General features: G+C 35.0%; 1 protein-coding gene across 3 annotated transcripts in view; it reads left to right on the forward strand.

The window, feature by feature from the left end:
• The window catches only part of Elys (AT hook containing transcription factor 1 homolog), a 315,674-nt gene that overhangs the window by 165,622 nt on the left and 128,243 nt on the right, over positions 1-21,809 (forward strand). For all 3 annotated transcript variants that reach the window (XM_090371873.1, XM_090371882.1, XM_090371891.1), the window contains exons 18-22: positions 8-209; positions 3,374-3,707; positions 9,285-9,478; positions 13,802-13,896; positions 20,094-20,275. In XM_090371873.1, the coding sequence (XP_090227999.1) occupies positions 8-209; positions 3,374-3,707; positions 9,285-9,478; positions 13,802-13,896; positions 20,094-20,275 (1,007 nt within the window). The remainder of the gene's footprint in view (positions 1-7; positions 210-3,373; positions 3,708-9,284; positions 9,479-13,801; positions 13,897-20,093; positions 20,276-21,809) is intronic.

Consider the following 21,809-nt stretch of genomic DNA (forward strand, 5'->3'; position numbering starts at 1 on the left):
TTTTTAGGACAAAGAGAACTCTCAGAAAAAATTGAAATTGCTAATTTAATTAGCATTTACATTCAGGTTATTATTTGGCTTTGCGATTGTTGCTTGCTACCAGAACACCTTGAAGGGGATGAGTATGGCGAAAATGAAGTTGCATATCCTGCATCACTTCTTGCTGAAACATATTCGAACAAGAGAAAGGCATTACAAGGCTTGCACAGGTATTGTATCAGCTCTTAATTTATACAGTTAGGTGTTGTGTGAAAGATATACCATGGGTTGGCAACGGTAACTCAGAATTGTATAATAGAATGACTTAATACACCACATTTGTGTATTAAGTCATTATAGAATGTATTATCACACATTCTATATGTGAACCCCTGGCGCTCGTCGCCGTGATGGGATATTGTGCTGTAAATCTACTTCACAATAAAGATTTATTTATTTATTTATTTATTTCTTGCAATAAGTAATAAGTTAATCATGTAATAAATTTATTGTAAATTAAATTATTGAAATACACAAAATATTTATCTATATAATATCAGTGTAGATACACCATAGTTTACCAATAAATTTGAACTACATATGTAGTGTAAAGGCATCGTTTTAATTGTATCTCATATTGTGAGTGCTTTCACACCGAGATAGCTGGTATTGCACTACTTCAAATAAATAATGCTTCTCTAGTAAAGAAGACTACTGTTATTTATTTTCAGTGGATACCACCACCCAGACGATTGTTTCGAAGCTAGTGAGCTTCATCATTGGTGGGTGGGCAGGTACCTTAGTAATGCAACATGCCATCACAGTTGCGAAGTTATTTCCACAATATGAGAGATTCCAAATGGTGTAGGTGATAATAATGTATTAGAAGACGAAATGCACAAGGCATAATTTCTTATGGGTTTAGGTAATTAACTATATAATATCGGTGTAGATACACCATAGTTTACCTATAAATTTGAACTACGTCTTTATAGTGTAAAGGCATCGTTTTAATTGTATCTCATATTGTGGGTGCCTTCACAACAACAAGATAGCTGGTATTGCACTACTTCAAATAAATAATACTTCTCTAGTAGAGAAGACTACTGTTATTTATTTTCAGTGGATACCACCACCCAGATGATTGTTTCGAAGCTAGTGGGCTTCATCAGTGGGTGAGCAGGTACCCTGGTAATGCAACATGCCATCACAACTATGGTGTATTTACACCGATATTATATAGGTAATAACCTAAACCCATAAGAAATTATGCCTCGTGCATTTCGTCTTCTAATACAAAATATTTATATATTCCAACACAGAGAACAGTTCATAAACTGACTGGCTGAAATTTGGAATCCACTTTGGCATTCCTTCATCAAACTAGAATGAAAATTAACTGATTTCTGTGATGAACCTATCTTGTTCACAGCTGTTGTCAGCTGAGTCAGTTCTATTTTGACCTTATGATGGAATCTCAAAACATAGCCAAATAATTGGATAATTTATTAAATCGTACTTGATGTTGGGTTATATAAATATTTTGTATGTTTTGATCATTTAGCACACACACAGTAAGCAAATTCATGCTTTTACAGTTAGTGTTGAAATACATTTTAGTGTCAAATTTAGAGAGTGTGTATATCTAGTCTGTATATTTTCAACATAAAGCCTCAGTGAATGAAACTCCAGATTTTGTTTTTAACACGTGAGTCACTGTATGGAAGATAGTAAGTGCTCCAGCACCTTTAAAACTGCTGCCCATCATTGGTGCTTTCACCTGCAGGGATGGAGCTCTCAGTACTTTCCTAACTTACCTGGATTCATATATTTTGTGCAAGTTGAGATCTGCTGTGGTCAGTGGTCTAAATAATTTCGGTCCTAATTGATCTTGAGGATAGTAGCCCTCCATGCAACTCCTCTTGTTTTGATTTCAGAGTGTGACATTCTTGTCCTCTTGATAATCATGCAGTTATTTTATTCCAATCTCATTGTTATTTTGGTGTCGATTTTAATTCTAGAATCCAGCACATATGTTGTGTAATTATGCAATTATTTATGTGTTATCACCTACAATAATTATTTTACGTGATGTGGCAATACATTGCATTGTAAACAAATTAGTGTATGTGATTTTAGTATTCACGGTGGAACATAACTGTTAGAGTTTACTACTGATTGTGCAGATAATAAACTAGATAGTAGCATTGATGGGGGCGGGGATAGTTGGATCAGATACCTGGTTCTCAACATTGAGAGTGACTACTGCCATGATTTACAGAAATGAGAAATTGGAGGAGAAATGCAGGCCCAGTGAGGTTGTTTGTCCTAGGGCCCATGTTGGCTTTTGGCACCCCTGGAACTAAATAATTTAAGATGGAGACAATGATGTTGAACTGACATTATTGGATGTAGTGACCATGATTCTGCTACAATCAGATGACACTGTAAAAATTTTTCAGTGAAGTTTTAGTGAAAGTAAATGTGACCAGGTAGTCAGTCATGCTAATGATGTGTATATAAATTGTTTGAACAATTGCAACTGAATCAGAATCATTATATTCTCACTGCAGAATAAAATTCATTTGATCGATCTTGTACATCATTGAATGGCTAAATGTTTTGTAAATATTTACTGTTATTGTGAAACTCCCATCTCTATGGCTTGGCATACACTCCCAGACCATAAGTTTCATTCAATGCTTTATATTGACTTTGAACATATTGAGATGGATTCTTCATATGGATGTGTTCTTATATAAGCAAAACTCTGATTTCCAGCAAATAAAAATTTCATTACATTCCTAAAAATAACTTCTATTTCTTGGTGATCCATGATATACATCCATCATGTTCAACATTGTACATTCGGAAGTCCATCAGTAAAGGTTTCTTTGCATAGGCTTAGATTTAGTGGATTCAATTTCTAGGCATCTTTTTTATATTCTTTGCAAACCTCATTTGTTGATTGACTATTGCTTCAGAAGTTGGAATGAGCTTGACTAATTACAACAGCTGTTATCAACTTTTATGATGTTTCCACGACGTGGAGAACTCAAACAATTTTAGCTTTTTGCCAGATTTGGTTGTATGGTGCAAACAATACAGCCTTGAAGTTGACCAATTGACAACTTCTAGATTCCTTAGCACTGCCAGATTAATTTGAGACCTGAAATTAGGGATATTTTTTTGAAAACTGTAGTATTTGATTATAACAATTATAGAATAGTATATATATCTTTAACAGAAATCTACAGCTATTTTTTAATCAAAAATAGAAAATAGTTTGCCTTAGTTATCTAGTGAAGTTTAGTTTTTTATTTCCTGAATAACAGATATTCTCTGAATTATAAATATGCATCTGTTTTATTTATTTATTTATACATTTTTTCAGTTCTGTTGGACAAACTGATGTATTGCTAATAGATGGTTTCGTGTCACAGATTGGCATCCCACTAAGTAACCTGTGGGAAAAGTCAGATGGTAATGGAATGTATCCACCTCCGAGTATATATGCTGCAGTTGGAACTTACTTACTCAGTGGTGTTTCCTTAGATGATAAACATTGCATTATGTTATACCTTTTGATGGATATGGCTGCATTTTTATCTGATCGTCAGAGCCACCTGGCTGAAAAGCTGATGAAATTTTCAATAACATTTAACATTGATCCAAGTAAAATGAAACTGATTCATGGATTTTGGCTTCTTGATCATAAAGACTTTGAGGTAAACTGATTTTTTTTTATAAATATGAAAACTAAATTGAAAGATTTGGAAATAATTTAATTTGGTATTCAGATGTTCATATTCTAGAAATATTTTAGTTAATGCAGATATCAGATTTTCTTGTCTGATTTTTATTTATTTCTTTGATTAACAACTTAGCTGAATAGAGCCACATTTTTTTTTTAAGTGAAAAAAAAAAATGTGAGTGAAGCCTTTAAAATTTTCCATTCTTATTAGATCATCCTCCCATCTTCTTCTTGGCCTTCTTCGACTTTGTTTGCTAATGGATCTCCAGCTCTTTACTATTTTTACCACCTGTCATTATCAATGCTATTTATATGTTTTTCCCATTGTGTTTGGCACTTTTTAAAAATTTGACTTAAAAAAAAAAAAAAAAAAAAAGAAAGAAAAGAGAGGGATAAAATCCCGTGCTCTGTTGATTTACTCAGCAAGTCATGCACTATATTGAATGCTATTGTTTTGTCCAATGTACATTATGTAACATCATAGGAAACTGTCACAACTTCACAGTGTTGATTAAACTCTCATTAATTGCCCCTAATGAAAATTTATGATTACTGTGATTTAAATTGTATGTCATATAAACATGCAAGGTATCTCTTTGGTCAAAATTTTGGAATGGAATGCAAATCAAGAAATGCATGTACGAATTGAAGTCATGAAGGCAATTACCCACTAAAAAAAAACTGTACACTTTTCAAATTTATGTGACACACAGTTTCAATTTGAATGATAGGAACTGTCAGTTTTCATTAGGAGCACCAATTAGAAACATATATCACAGAGTTTAATTATAATTATTTTATTTTAATTTAATTATTAGTGGAACCACCCAATCATAGTGTGAGTTTGATTGACATTGGCAAATGTGCTACTTTGTCGAGCTACAGTAAAGTTTTCCATTAGGATATAAAGAGCAGAGGTGCTGGAAACTGTTTCAGAAACTCAATTATGTATATATTTCTCAGTTGAAATTGGATAGGTTCCAAGAGAACCAGGTGAAAGTTGATTTTTGTTCTGGAAGTCACAAAAGAATATTTTCTTGCTCTTGGTCACCATTTCAAACGAGATCTCATCCAAAACAGTTGTCTTTATTTATAAATACAGGTAGTTCTCGACTTTATGAATTAATTCGTTCCTAGCGTGCGCTCGTAAAGCGGGAATTTATTTCCCATAGATAAGGTTAAAAATAGGGGTTACATTCTAAACAATGAAATTAGTTAGCTAATTAGTTTATGTTTAAACGATTATTGATTTATCGAAAGAAATGAAAATGTAGCTTGTAAAATCAAGCAAATTATAATAATAGAGAAATTATTTACGACTTACAAATGTTACAAAGAGTGTTTATTCTCTATCATCATCGACTAAATGCACGCTCATTATTGGCTCGGCACTCGGTTTGTTGCACAAGGAGGGGCCGCCTCCGTAGCCAGGTGAGCAGGAGCAGCAGTGCGTAGCACACACTTCTTGATTAGACCGGGGTTCGAGCCCGTGACCACCAAATACGGAGGATGCGGAAAGGTCAGTAAATGACCACCGCATATCCTCGGAGCAATATGGCCTTAGTTGCTCCCAAAAACCAAGTAACAATAACAGCACAAGGAGTCGTCTTCCTCAGAAATGTTTCAAGAGGCATTTGTTTCCAAGATAATCTTCTCTTTTAATTATAAATTTCACAATTGCATGCATAAGCATTTTTTAACGGCACACACAAATTGCAACTAACACTATTCGCATGGAGTAACAAGTTTACGAATTTAAAAAAAAAAAGGCATGAAGAGAAGGTTCTGAAAATTTATTTATGTTTTTTATACGATTGAAGATTTCAGTAAAGGGGAAACACCCTTTTTTGCTTTTTCTTAAAGGATTCTCTAAATCTAAATGTTCCCACTACTAATTTACGATCGCTTCCAATATCTGCTGGTGGTACTGCTTTTACATCCTTTATATTTTCTGCTTTTATATTTCTATTAGTGATTATACAATCAATTACTGATTTACTATACCTATTATTTTATGTTGTTCTTCGTGTTTAAAAAAAAGTATTGTTAATTCTATATTCACAGTCTGTGCAAAATTGTAATAATTTATTTCCATTTTGGTTCATTGTCTGTTCATTAAACCGGTGAGAAATTTTATTTTCTATTTGGATATTTATGTCTCCTGCTATTATTACTAATTCATTCTTATTTATCTATCTTATTAGTTAAATCTTGTAGTTGGTTATAGAATTTTTCAGCTTCTTTAGTTTTCCCTTTTCTAGGCCATATGCTCTTAATATGTTTAATGTTTTCTTTTGCAATTTCATTTTACATGCAATAATCTTTCTGATTCTAGATTATACTGTCCTATGTTTTGTTTCAATGATTCATGTTATTACGATCTCTATGCCTTTAGCAGCTCTTTCAGTTTTTTTAACTCCACTGTATATTAATATATAATTTCCTACATTTATTACACCTTTCCCTTTCTTTTTAGTTTCTGTTAGTGCACAGATGGTAATTTTTATATTTTCTAATTCTTCTTTCTTATAAAGTTTCCCTAATCCATTCCCTATATTCAGTGCAGCTTCTGTCCTTTAATTTTCTTTAGGCAGTTTAAATTTACAGCTAAAGGGAGGGTTGCTGGCCATTCTCTTTGGTGGACTACATTTTGTCTTCCACCACACAGTTAACAGCACAGCTATTTCCATCCTTTTAGAGAGCATATATTAAGTGAGTTTGAGGGATATTGATGGTAGTCACCATATTACAAATAATGTCACTTGATGTGATGCCTGGGCAACTCATAGAAATCAGTAGCTTAGTGTGAGGACTACTCCAAGTGATGATTATAGCTGGTTGAGTGGGTTGGTTGATTTGTTGATCTGTATAGTTGGTATAGTATGTATGGTTGGTTGATTGGTATAGTTGATTGATTATATATAGTTGAGTGAGAGAAGATAGAGAGTGGTAATTAATGGGTACTGCTCTACATGGACTAATGTTATTAGTGGTGTCCCTCAGAGTTCGGTGTTGGGCCCATTGTTGTTTTGTATATTTATCAACGATATTGATGAAGGTTTATCAAGCTTAATGTTTGCAGATGATACAAAGGTTGGCAGGGTTGTTAATGACAGTATGCTGCTGCAACAGGATCTGGAAAAGTTGGGTAGATGGGCTGAGAAGTGGCAACTGAAGTTTAACATTGGCAAATGCAAAGTACTGCATAAGGGTAGCAGTAACCCCAGAGAAATGTACCGACTATGTGGTGTTACACTCAGAGTGGTGGAGAATGAGAGACCTGGGGGTAATTTTGCAGTCAGATATGAAGTTTTCTGAGCAGTGCAAACAGGCTGCCAGAGTAATTGACAAGACCCCCTCATGGGAGTCTTGTCAATGATATGCAGGGATAAGGAGGTGATTTCCCCCTTGTATAAGGCAATGGTCAGGCCACACCTTGAGTACTGCGTACAGGTCTGAAAGCCTCATTTTAAGAAGGATGTAGAGTTGCTAGAACGAGTACAGAGAAGGGCAACAAGACTAGTGAAGGGAACAAAGGGGTGCTCTTACAAAGAAAGACTTAAGTTCTGCAAACTGCAGCATCTGGAGCCTAGGCACCCACAAGGTGATCTGATTGAGGTGTATAAGGCCTTGAATGGATTGAGCAGGCTCAATGCTGATGGGATTCTTTCTCTTGCTCAGCTTACAAACCTGAGTCAGGGGACATAGATTCAAACTGAGGTAAGACAGTTGTAGAATAGATGCGTGGAAGTTTGCCTTTAACCAGTGGGTAGTTGATTGCTGGAACAAACTTCCATCTGTTGTTGTGGAAGTTGATAGCTTAAATAAATTCAAGGCAGAACTTGACAAACATTTGGAATGAATGGATCAGTGAAATGGGAAGGGTTTTTTTTTTTTTTTTTTGGCTAATGCCGTATAGGCTTGCTTTCTTGCATCATGTGCCTCTACGAATGCTATAATATATCTTGGAAAATTAATGTTAATTCTTTTAACTTTTCTGCATTGTAAATGTATATAGTTCTGAACATCTCCAGTTCTGTCCCAGAATCCAAAAACTCGACAAATCTGGAGCTCGTGAGTGCATTAAGGCTGCCCTTAATGTAGTATCTATACATTCACAATAAATGCTTCTGACCTTGGCTATCTCAAAAATAAGCAGAAAAATCTCCTTTATTTTTGAGTCCAAGGTACTTTTTTTTATCACCAAATTTTAGCTGTTGACTACTGGTGGAATTTCTAAATTCCTCTTCAGTCAAAGTCAGGTTAACCAATTACTCGTTAACTTTTCCAGTTTTTCTCAGAGGATTTACAGGAATTGTGTCCTTTACAGAACGCTTACTTTTCAGATATGGTGTCAAGTGTGGTCCGGTGATTAGTGTGAATGCAGTCACAGGTGCGGTGACTGTGAATTCCATCCCGTATGTTATCATGAGAAATGCATAGCCCATTTGTGTACTGTGGTGCTAGAAAATTCAGGCTGCCCTTAATGTAGTATCTATACATTCACAATAAATGCTTCTGACCTTGGCTATCTCAAAAATAAGCAGAAAAATCTCCTTTATTTTTGAGTCCAAGGTACTTTATTTTATCACCAAATTTTAGCTGTTGACTACTGGTGGAATTTCTAAATTCCTCTTCAGTCAAAGTCAGGTTAAACCAGGGAAAACCCTACACCAATTTTAGGTGTAGGGTTTTCCCTGCAAGTTATTCTGTGTTTTTCAGTTGGCACAACATGCAAATCAGCTCATGAACACATGTTTCTACATACAAAAATAAACAATATGAATGTCAGCAACAAGCTACAGTGCCATTAAAAATATTAATTTGCATTTGAATTTTTTTATCTGTCAGAGTTGAAACCTACTTTCAGGGTACTCTGTTAATTATAAACATTGGATGGAGTTGCAGCTAATGATTAAGTGGTTAATTTTAATAGGGTTGGAACTTTTTGATTACCTGGTCTTGGCATATTATAGCCCTAGTTGCTAATGCGCCAATAAAACCAACCAACCAAATAAATGATACTTTCTTTTCAGGAGGGAAGTACTGTTTATTTGTAGTGCAACACTGGGGTATTACTCTAGTTAATGCCACTCTTATACCACATGAAATTAATAATATAGTTTATAAGCCATTTGCCTAAACTACTATTCATTAAGGTGACATTTCAGGCATCTTACTGATATCCATCATCATAAGATGCCTGAAAGGTCACCTTAATATATAGTAGTTTAGGAAAATAGCTTAATAAACTATATTATTAATTTCACGTGGTATAAGAGTAGTATTAAATATAGTAATAATCTTAATGGAAAACAACCACGTAGCATCCTTCCCTAACTATGTTAACACTGGAGTAACTAAATTTGACTGCATTATGTCTCTTCCTTTCAAATTTATTTGCAAGGCACCCTATTAATTATAAGCAAAGGGCATATACCTACTAATGAATAAACAGAACATAGAATTTATGAGAAGTAGAATTGGAAACTAAATAAGAATTAAAGTGAAATGATGTGATGTTATAGTATAAATGAATTTTGACTTTCAGGAAGCTGCTTCTGTTCTCTTGAATCCCTTAATTATCCGAACTGATATTCTACCTTGGCAGCATACCCGCATTCTGAAATCATTTCTTTATCAGGGTGAATATCAAAAAGCTTTGAAACATAGTAGTCTTTTCCGGATTCCACATCAAACTGCTGAAGACATTAAACTTCATTTATCAGTCCTTATAGCAAATGGGTAAGTAGGAGCTTTTAATTTATCTGCAGGTAATCAGCATAATATTCTTGAGAAAATTAATGTTTCTTATTTTGTTAACAGTAATGTAGAACAGGTAAATTTATGTATGAAAACTTTGTAGCTAAAGTTCAATAATAAAATTGTATAACTTAAGATATAATCTTTGAAGGCATAATACAGGAACTTTAAACTTATACTTATGAAGAGAGACAGACCTCTGAATTTGGAAATGTCCCATAAAAATTTAACAGAATTACTACAAGGGGGTTCAAAAAAGGTTTGCATTGACCCAGAAATAGTTGCGATAGAAGGTTGAAACAAGCACCATGTATTACACTTTTTCAGCATAGTCACCAGACAAAATGGCAAATTGGCAAAACTTTGTACGAGTCTTCTGATTGTCCTTGAAACCTGACTCAGCAACAGAAATCACTTCATCATCAGCAGTGTAGTGTTTTCTATAAAGTAAAGACTTCAGAGCAGGAAAGAGGAAGAAATCCGAGAGTGCAAGGTCGGGAGAATATGCACAATGTGGAAATATTTCAAACTCACATTCATTTGTATGCCCCACTGCAGTATACGAGGAGTGCACAGGAGCATTATTGTGGAGCAGGTGCATCCTCTTTGACAGCTTTCATTTCTTTTCTTTTACAGCAGCATGTAGCTATATAAAGAGGTTGGAACAATATGTCACAGTACAGCCCTTTTAATCTGTTAGTATTACACCATGCTGATCCCAAAAAACTAATTGCATCACCTTGCCAGCACTCGGTTGCACCGTTGCCTTTTTTTTGGGAGGGGGGTGATTCTGCATCATTCCATTGTTTTGACATTTGTTTAGATCCATCATCATCCAAGTTTCATCCACAGTGACCAGTCATGAAAAAAAAACTCCTCTTGCTTTTCTTGGCACATCAACAACATTTTACGTGCACATTGTGCCCTTTCATTTGTCCTGACTTCTGAACCCTTTCCTTTTGGTAAAGGGCCAGAAGTCTGAGAACCCTTCTAACAGACACTTTATTCATATGCAGCTGTTGGTGGATGATGTTCTTCACAGACATTACACTAATTTGGAGCTCTGCAGCTAGTGCTTTGATGCTAATATGGCAATCTTCCAAAATTAATGCCTGAATTTTTGCAACACCCTTCTGCTACAGCAGTTGCTGGGTGTACTGGGATTTCTTCATCACGCACTGAGGTTCTTCCACATTTGAATTGTTTATACAAATGTGCAACAACACTGTAACCTGGGCATTCTTCTCCATAAACAGCAACCATTTCTTCGTGGATTGTTTTGAATGTTTTTCCTTACAGAAAAAGGAACTGAATCACTAATCTGTATTCCACTTTATTCATTGTGATACTTAACTTCATTGAGCACCACAAAAAAAAAAAAAAAAAAAAAAAAATCAAATTTTCAGATGACCAAAATTTGTTTGCTATAGAGATTTCAAGGTATCAAACAAAAAAAAAATTCATCCTTCTATGACAACCACTTCTGGGTGAATATAAATACTTAGGAAAAATCAAATAATTACTTAACAAATAGTTCAACTGATGTGCTCAATCTGTCTACTTTTGCACTTTCTTTTACTTCCTGCAAATGAAACTTGGCAAAAAGTGCTTACCAGTGTAAGCACATTCTCAAAGTAGTATATTTCAGTGTTTCATGTCTCTTTATAAACACTACTATGTGACTTCTTTTTTAATGGAATTGAACATTAGCAATATGCTAATAGAGAAAAAAAAAAAAAAGAGAGAGAGAGAGAAAGAGAGACTGATAAATAAGAAAATGTTTTCTGAAGCTCTTGTGTCAACAAGACATCAGTAGTTAATGTCTTAAATAGTAAACTGTGGTTTTGAAAGCACTGTTTAAATATTACATGATATTATAACAACCACTGTTTGAAATATGAAAACTAATTCAGAAATAAATTTTATTAATAACCATATAATACTATGAATAGTTTGATTTATAATATGATGGCATTTAAGGGAATGGATACTATTTTGCTCCATTTGATCATATTCATCAAAAGAAAATAGCACAAAATAATAAACTGTTCATGGTGTGCCCTCGGGTAGTACAGTTGGTAGAATCACCGTCCTCCACACCAGGTGGAACGACCAGAGTTCGAGTCCCATCGATGATGTGAGGAATTTTTATAGGCCATTTTCACATGGTTGAGTTAGTCAGTCTCAGATGAGGGTAGCATGATTTTTTCACCAGCAAACAGAAAATTGACCATGGAACAAAATTTACAGACAGTATACACAGAGCAATATGGCCTTAGTTGTTGATGCTTCTAAAACCACACAACAACATCATAGTACATTTGGCGCCTCCATAGCTAGGTAGGAAGGAGCAGCAGTGCGTAGCACACGCTTCTTGATTAGACCGGGGTTCGAGCCCCTCATCACCAAATACGGAGGATGCGGAAAGGTCAGGGAATGACCACCGCATATCCCAGAGCAATATAGCCTTAGTTGCTAATGCTCCTAAAAACCAAATAACAAACAAACAAACAAACATAGTACATTTACTGATATACAAGGTGTCCCAAAAGGCCTGGACAACTTCATAAACTAATTACAAAAAGAAAAACAATTTAAAGCCATCAATAAAACAACTCAGAAAGTTTTTTTTACCATATTAATAACTTTCCACAAGATCTCTTTGTGGCACGAACAATGTCTAGACAATACTCGTTCTCCATCCAAGTACATGCCAGGATCAGTGATCACTATAGCGGCTTTAATTCTCATATGAAGTTCCACAATGTTGTGTACTTCATTCTGTACACCATTTCTTTCACATAGCCCCCACATTAGGTCGAAGTTCTTCTGGATATGGGAAGGTGTAAATCTCATGCATATCCAAGTAAGTGTTCGCATTCAGTCTCTTCATGAAAAAGAAAGGGAAAATTACGTGATCATGAAGAAGTCTACCCCAAAAATTTGCCGTTTCACTGCTCCATTCCAATTCCCGTACAATGTGCAGGCTTTCTGAGCTCCAAATTTGAAAATTATGCTATTCACATTCTCAAAATGTGGACTCTGAGAAGCACAACCTGCTTGAGAAAATTTCGTCACTATCCATTTGGTGAAGAATATTCAATGCAAATTCCAAATGCTTTGGTTTAGTTTCAGGTTTCAGGGCCTGCAAGAGCTTATGCACCCAGTATGCACAGTTGAATTTGGTACCTGCAGCTCCCTGGAGGCAGTTCAAAATTGATTTGGAAGAGCTCTTAGCAGACATTCCTTCTTGCACTCATACCACTTCTTTTGCACTTGTACTAACATGTCCATGCTGGGGTTTTTTTTTTTTTAATTGACATTTTCCTTTCCATAAACTTTCAATGTCACTCATGAATGCTGGTACAAGATGAGATGGTGGTTGTTGTCTATAGTTTGTTTGATAATTTCTTTGAGTTTAAACATCAGATTTTGTCTCAATGGACTACCCCACACAGCCTTCTGCCTACAGTACACTACCCTCGTGTGACACATGCACCACCTATAATGTGGTAAAATAACTTTTTGAGTTGTTTTAGCCATGGCTGTAAATTGTTTTGTAAAAAGTATGTTTTACTTTTTGTTATGGATTTGTGAAGCAGTCCAGGTCTTTTTGGGACACCCTATAGGCCCATAAAGATATTGTAATTTGAAATAAATAGTCACCTTCATTTTTGATTTTTATTTTCAAATGAACTAAAATTGTCACTTCAAAACAAATGGCTCATAATTATTAGACACAATTTAATGATAACTGTAATATGACATAAATTAATAGTAACTCCACTTTGAATTGCCCACATTATAACTTATCCATGTCATCATAGTTGTAGAATAAGTCCTACTTACAGAAGGGTGCTTATTGGGTTTTTTTTTTTTTTTCATAATTTCTTCTTCTTAGGATTTATTCTGTTATTACAACGGTTCTTCTCAAACTAACATTGAAAAGTCATTCCTTTATTCTTTTTTTTCCATGTTCTTCTATCTTCCCAATCTCCATCCACCAGTCCTCTTCTATTCATGGCTGCTCTCATGCCTTCTATCCATGTCCTTCTTGGTCTTCCTCTCTTTTTCCTTCTCCATGGCTCCTCTGGGCAATCTGTCATCCTCCATTCTCTTCACATGGCCAAACCACTCCAATCTTTTTCTCTATTTTATTAATGATGGTTTTTTGGGCATCCATTGTATTCCTTATCACCTTATCATAATTTCTAAACTTTGTAAATTATTTGCTTTTGAAGTAGCTTCAGTATTCTGTATTTTGTGTATAGATTTTAAAAATTACTTTTTTTATTATGAATGTAGATTAATTGCAGAAGCAGTTCACTACCAGCGGCAGTTTTCACATCAGAATATAACAACCAGCTTACTACAGCATTTATTTTTGGGGTGCCAGCAGAGTAAGTGCAGAAATTTTTTTTATATTAGTGAGCAATGCATTTTATTTTTGTATTTACAATTGTAAATGCAATAAATAATAAATGAAATAAAATAAAAGAGGATAGTTGCAAATGGAACTATCCTAATGTTAATGTGTTGTTTCTGTGAAATATCAGAAATAGGAACCCTTAGTGACAGTATAGTAATTTCAACACTTTTTTGAAGTAACCATAGGAATTCTTAAAGATGTGTTCATATGAGGTTACACTAGTTGATCTGGGAAAGAGAGAGTAGGGCTTTGATTCTTCAGTTACATTCTTTTGATTTTTCAGCCTGCACAAAATACACATTGGCCTGTGAACACATGCTTCTACAGACGTGGCATACATTGACCACATCAGAAGTACCATGTTGATATTGCATTGGAGGAGACATGTAGCCCCTTAATTCTTCTGCTATTCTCAACTAATAAGCTAGATGGTTATGAAAAATATCTCATATTTTTCATAACCATTAAATGGTTATGAAAAATAGGAGACTTCCTTTTTTTTGATTCAGTAATGTTGTACTTATGATACATCACTTTTGTTAACATAGAATAAGTCCTACTTACAGAAGCTGGTAGATGTCATTTGGAGATTAAACATCTTGAGAAGTTTCTATAATATTTATTGTTTTCTGAGCTATTCAGAAACTATAAAGTTTCAGAATGAAAGAAGAAAATGTGTTGGCTGTTTTCTATTAAAATGTTGAAGACACTTCCAGAGCATTGACGAACTTGAAGTAAACTGAAACATTCGACATTTCACCAAGAATGTTTTGCTAACTGGAATGAAGGACTCAGCAAGACGTTGGGAAGCAGTTATTGCAAAAGAGGATATTGAAGGATAGTAATTTTACCCCGAAATAAAATTAATAGCTATTATTTTTTATTGTTTATAACTCTTGTGATCTTAAATGTATATAATAATATATTATATAGAAATGGACAATATTCCATCTGAAATGCAATTTAAAGAATCAATCAAGAATTTCTTATTAAATATTTAAACATTTTTATTTTGAGGAATTATTAATAATAATTTCTAAATAGAAATACTCTGTAGCCTAATAGAATGTTAAATACAGTGCTCTTTATTTGTAAAAATTGTTAATTAAATTTTAAATATACTAATAAAATATAACTTTTACAATTAATAAGTTTTCTTTCATTAATATACAGTAAGCGCTGGTTATAGTGATCACTGGTTATTAGAATCTGCCGCTCAATAGAATCATATTTCGAAGAACCAATCCAAATCAACAAAATTCACTACACTTTCATCATTTACTAGAATCACATTTTTGGTTATAAGAATCAATTTGAATGCCTCTGTGATATTTTTCTAAAGTGCATTTCTGGAGGTCACATTTATAGAGGTCACAACCATAAAACAGTAAAAACAATTTTTTGGTTTATTGGGCTTTTCTGTTAGTGCTTGTTTTTTTTTTTTTTTTTTTTTTTTTTAGGAGCATTAGCAACTAAGGCCATATTGCTCCGGGAATATGCAGTGGTTATTCCCTGACCTTTCCGCATCCTCCGTATTTGGTGGTGACGGGTTCGAACCCTGGTCTAATCAAGAAGAGTGCATTACACACTGCTGCTCCTTCCCACCTGGCTACGGAGGCGCCTTCTATTAGTGCAATAAATGGGTAGTAAACTCGATCTTATACATTTGCGATAATACCGATAGCTGGAATTGTGTGTTTTCATGTTATTATAGTGAAATGCGTTTCCCCTTTGTTGAAATCTGCTCTTTGTTTCTATATCTAAACTTCGTCTCACTTGCGTGCGCCATGTTAATTCCAGTTTGTGTGTGCCGTGTGCTTTGTTATTGATTGATGCTTATCTTTTTAACTGTGTTTTAAATTTTACTACCAAAAAAAAAAGTCAGTGAACAGAAAAAGAGTGAATTTGAGTGTAAAAGATAACTTACGAATTGTAGAAACGTACGCTAAATTAAACTTAGGCAATATGTCTCAAAGGGAAGTGGCAGTAAAATTAGGAGTGCCTCAGTCATCTTTATCAAAGTTGTTAAAATCACATCACACATTAAACACTAATGTGATTGGTGAAACCAGAAAAAGGAAGTGTGAAGGGAAATGCCAAACAGTAGATGAAGATCTGTTCATTTGGTTCAAACAGGCCAGCTCATTTAATGCGCCAATCAATCGTAGCATTCTTCTTCAAAAAGCTAATGATATTGCTGAAAAACTACACGAAGAGTGTACATGATATTGTTTACAAAAAACTTCACAGAGAAAAACAGTATTCCAATGGTTCTGCAGCTGACACATGGTTGAAAACCTCTTTGCAAACTGTGTTCAGCACTTACACCGATGAGCCAAAACATTATGGCCAACGAATTGTTATGCAAATCGAAGCAACTGCAGGTGAACTACAGCGTGTGCACAGGTCGGGACACAGTATAAAAAACACCTGATACAGAGCTCCGTTAATTAACCCCAGGGGCTCACATCTGGTGAGTACTGGCTTGGCACACACAGGGTCCTGAGCTGGATATCATCATTCTTCTCTTTCTTGGTGATTCCTTTCTACTTCTGATTCTCTCTCTCTCTCTCTCTCTCTCTCTCTCTCTCTCTCTCTCTCTCTCTCTCTCTCTCTCTCTCTCTCTCTCTCTCTCTCTCTCTCTTGCAGGGTAACTCAGAAACTTTTTTTGGCTGGTGCAGCATAAGCCTCAAGCTTCCTTGCACCATATGGCTAATAATAATAATAATCAATGTTACTCTTGTTCTTCAGATGGGAAAGGCAGCGGACTTAAGCAAGTTTGACAAAGGCCAAATTGTAATGGCAAGATGACTGGGTCAGAGCATAGCCGAAACAGCACGGCTGGTGGGATGCTCACGGTCAGCCATGGTTAGTACCTACCGAAAGTGGTCTGAGGAGGGAAAACCCATGAACCGCCAATGAGTTGTTGGACGACCACAGCTCATCGATGCTCGGGGTGAGTGGAGGCTCTCCCGGATATTATGTGGCAACAGAAGGGTGACTATGGTGCAGCTTGCCAGTAATTGGAATGCTGGTGATGGGAGTAATGTGTCACAACACACAATACAACAGGGTTCAATGTGTTGTGTGTCACAACACACAATACATCGAACCCTGCTGAAAATGAGGCTGCGTAGCCGCAGGCCACTCCGAATACCCATACTAACCACAGTTCACTGGCAGTGAATTGCCTACAATGGGCACGCGAGCATCAAAACTGGAACTTGAGTGATTGGAAGAAGGTCATCTGGTCCGATGAATCACGTTTCCTGTTGCACCATGTAGACAGCCGGATACGTCTGCGTCATTTACCTGGGGAAGTGATGGTGCCTGGATGCACCGTGGGACGAAAACAAGCCAGTGGCGGCGGTGTCATGCTTTGGGCGATGTTCTGCTGGGATACTCTGGGTCCAGGCATCCACGTGCTGGTCACTCTGATGTCTACCACCTACCTGAACATCATTGCTGACCAGGTACACCCTTATGTGGCAATGGTCTTCCCCTCTGGAGGTGCCGTCTTTCAGCAGGATAATGTGCCATGCCACACCACCTGGATTGTTCGAGACTGGTTCACGGAACATGAGGAAGACTTCCAGGTATTGCTCTGGCCTCCAAATTCCCCAGACATCAATCCCCATTGAGCATCTGTGGTTTGTGTTGGAACAGCAACTCCAATCTATGGCATCTCAACCACGTACCTTACAGCAGTTAAAGGATCTGCTGGTTACGTGTTGGTACCAGATACCACAAGACACGTTTAGAAATCTTGTAGCATCCATGCCTCGCCGCGTACGAGATGTTTTGGCTGCACGTGGAGGATCAACATCATATTAGTAGGTGGTCATAATGTTTTGGCTCATCGGTGTATAATCCTGAAGACATTTTTAATACAGATGAAACGGTTATACTACATTGCTACCCCAGACCACTGCATGATTTTTAAAAATTCCTCTGTATCTGCAGGAAAGAAGATCAAGGACAGGATTACATTTCTTTTAACATGTAATATGACGGGAACAATCAAGATAAAGCTGTTAGTTATCGGCAAGAGTAAATCCCCTAGATGTTTTAAAGGAGTAAAACAGCTGCCTGTTGAATATGCCAATAATACCAATGCTTGGATGACAGCTTCTTTATTTGAAGATTATCTTCATAAATGGGATTTGAAATTGGATAAGAAAAAACAAAAAAAATTGCATTGGTTTTGGCCAAGCTCATCCAAAGTTGACTTTCAAAAACATTGAATTAGTTTTTCTACCTTCAGTACCACATTACTGTTTCAACCTCTCGACCAGGGAATAATAAAAACCTTTAAAACCTTTTATAGATCGGATATGAGGCGAAGAATCATCCAGTCTATAGATGAAGGTTTGGGAACATCATCCAATATCTCAAAGCAGATAACTGTTCTAGATGCACTTCATATGACAATGAATGCCTGGAACGAAGTTTCCGAAACCTGCATTAGCAGCTGTTCCAAAAATGTGGATTAATTATTCATGATGGACAACTAAGTCACAATGCTGATCATGTGTTGAAAAGCCTGGAGACATGGGTGAACAGGAGTTTAATGGTTGGGTGGACATAGATTGTGATCTACAGGTTACTATAGCTTTAACAGATGAAGAAATTGTCCAGTCTGTTACTGATCATTTCGCCGAGGAGGAAAATGAAGATGAACTCGAATGAATTCCAGTTACAAAACGGCAAACTCAAGAAGCTATAGCTGTCCTGAGGAGAGCGTTGGAAGAAACTGGTGCAAGGGATCATGAGTATAGATTGTTATACAATATCGAAAAATCTGTAAATAGACTTTGTAGGGATAATTTAAAGCAATCTAAAATAAGTGACTATTTTAAAATATAATCATATTACAAAGTTATGTTTAATTAATATGTATATTAATTAAGCTATGTATGTAAGCATAAATTTATTTTAATTTGTTCGGAACGTAAAAATCGGAAGAATATTCTGATTTTTACATATCATTTAATTGGTAATAAACCTTTGATAATAAAGTATAAATTTATGCTTTATATCTATTTGTATAGCCTCTGGATAATATTTATCAATTTTCGCTTATTAGCATCGCCATTTATTAGAATCAAAATTCAATTTGCACATGTGATCACTATAACTGTATATTCTGGTCTCACTGTAGTAAATAAGGAAAAATATATTGATTTCAATTGACATTTATAATTTTCATCTATAAGTCTGGTCTTTTCACAGATAAACAATTCATGAGACTAAATACCTTGATACAAGTTAAAACCTTTACTATAAAATTAAAGTAAATTTATTTAACGTTGCAAAGGTTTTGGTGGTTGGAGGGCCACAGCCTTAATAATGTGATAACATAAGAGTAATAAATGTAAATAATGCAAGTATAATCACTGATTAACTAACTTAATTTTGATAGGTTAATCCAGAATCTAGTTGGATAAATTTTATAGTGTTCACAGCATCTATGAAAATTAGTTATAATAAATCAGTAACTAGTTTTCATGACAGAACTAGAAAATAAGCATTGTTCACTGAATGTGTAAGTGAAATAGAGATGATGACCACTAATAATGAATCATCTGTTATGCAAACCTGTTATAATGAGTTCATTCCAGTTATCATTTGTCACCTATGTGAATATGAGGCAGGTTCTGTCTTTTATTACCTTTACTTTTCTTTGTATAAAGTGATTTTCTGATAACCAGTGATGAAACACCATTGTAGCTCTGTGAGTTCACCAGATAATCTTGGTTGTGTATGTTCACGTTACAGTCAAGTTGACCCATAATAAAAATGGTCAGACACTTGTTATCCTTGCTTTGGATGTCATTTGTGAGATTAGGACAGCAGTTTGGCACCACTTGTATGCTGCATAATATGCTGTGTAAGCCTCATTGAATGGCTGAATGGAAAGAAGCTTGCTCTTCTCATGGTGTGCCACAAACCTACCAGCCATAATAAAGACTGTTATTTCAGTATTACAAATTAAGTTTTCAGCTTTTTGTTATTGTTGATTCTTCCTGTTATATTTTTTTAATATAATTGGGAAGGATTTTTTTCTCTTTCTAAAATTATCGTGTGAAAAAGAAAATGATTGATTATTTGAGATTTTTGTCCTTATTTCAAATGTTTACTTAATATTTTTTTAATTTCTATTTTTAGCACATACACTGGATACCCTTCTGCAGTTGCCATTAACTCCTGAGGAGACCAAAGGGTTAACAGCTTTCTTGCGTAATAATTCTGATCTTTCAGCTCAAGAAATTTTAATAATGTATTATTTGCTGCAGGGACTGCCCTTGGATGCTAAACGTGTTAATACCAAGCTATTAGCTCATTATGTGGTAGGTGAAATTTTTTTTTTTTTTTCCTAAAAAATATTTATTTTCTTTCTTTCTTTCATGAAAATCCCAAAACACAATAGTTATTAGAACCTATAGTACTTAGCACCACGCATGGGTTGAAGGTTGGGAAGATGAAAGAAGATAAAGGTGACCCCCACTTAATGCTGATAATTCGTTCTGGAAAAATAGAGCGCTAAGTGAGCACTGTATTCCCGTAATGTAACGTAGTTTTGATTTGTGGTCTATGCCATAGGATATTTCCTAATCAATAATAAATGGTAGTGAAAAGATGTACAAGTGTCAGTCAAAATATTTAATATTCAAAAATTTGTACATATAAAATGTTCTCCATTACAAACGTACTGTATATAATTATGTGATAAATACGAAATGTAGTTACTCGAAACTGCATTTCGTATGAAAATTAAACTAAAATGCCAATTAAAATCATGAATTTATTAATCTGATGGCCCTGGGCTGTTGAGTTTTCGTATCTTTGGTCGATTTTGGGTTGTACTTTGGCCTTCTTCCTGGTAAACTAAAAGGGGTTTTGCTTTAAAATCCCCCACAGGGTTACCACCCAACAATAAAGTCAACCGATCCTTCGCCGGTTTGAAGCCTCTCACGTTTTTTTTTTTTTTTCTTCTTCTTTTTTTTTTTTTTTTTTTTTTTTTCTTTTCTTTTGACATGAAATCTCATTTAGGCCTTCGTTTCCAAAAAAGTCTTGTTTCATCTATCTTAAAAACTTGTTGAGAAGTATCATCTCTCTTCAATAATTTTAACAAGTTCTTTTTTGAAAGTTTTGGCTCCTTCTTGATTGATCTGCACTTGCGACTTCTCCCTGGATTTTAAATCTATTGAACCAACCCTTACTAGTTTTATGTGGTTCCACTTTTTTTTTTTTTTTAAGGTGAGCTTTCTTCAGATCATCATATAGGCTAATTGTTTTTTCTTTAATAATATTTAACTTAACGGAATTCTGCATTGGATATTATTTTCAATAAAATTATTTAGAAGTCTCTCCATTTCAATCATAATAGCCGGCCTAACCCTAACCACTTTAGTTGCTTGTAGTGGAACAGCTTTCTTTCCAGCTGCTAAAATTAATTCTTTATTTTTTATAATTGTTCTTACAGTTAAGCTTGCCAGTCCTAAATTATTGCACACATCCACTTGTCATTGAACAGAATCGATTCGCTTCAAAATGTCTAATTTAATTTTCAAATTCAGTGTTTTTCTTACCTTTGTAGTCTTCGTACTGCATCCAGATGTTGTTGCTTTTTAATTCTTATCCACCATTATTAACTCTTCGAAAATGTAACTGCGTTGCATTAATTATGATACAATGTTTGAGTAAACTGTCCATTACGGACAATGTCTAACACTGTACTGACTGATGACTAGATCTTGGATAAATGCATATAACGCAAATATTACAAGCAGTATACTTGATAATTTTTTAAAATGTTGATCTCGGAACTACGTAACAAGTCACTGTACTGCAATTAAATTAGTGTGGGAGAAAATTTCACTG

The sequence above is a fragment of the Mastigoproctus giganteus genome, chromosome 1 (assembly GCF_048544385.1).
Source record: "Mastigoproctus giganteus isolate SK-2022 chromosome 1, ASM4854438v1, whole genome shotgun sequence".
NCBI lineage: Eukaryota > Metazoa > Arthropoda > Arachnida > Uropygi > Thelyphonidae > Mastigoproctus > Mastigoproctus giganteus.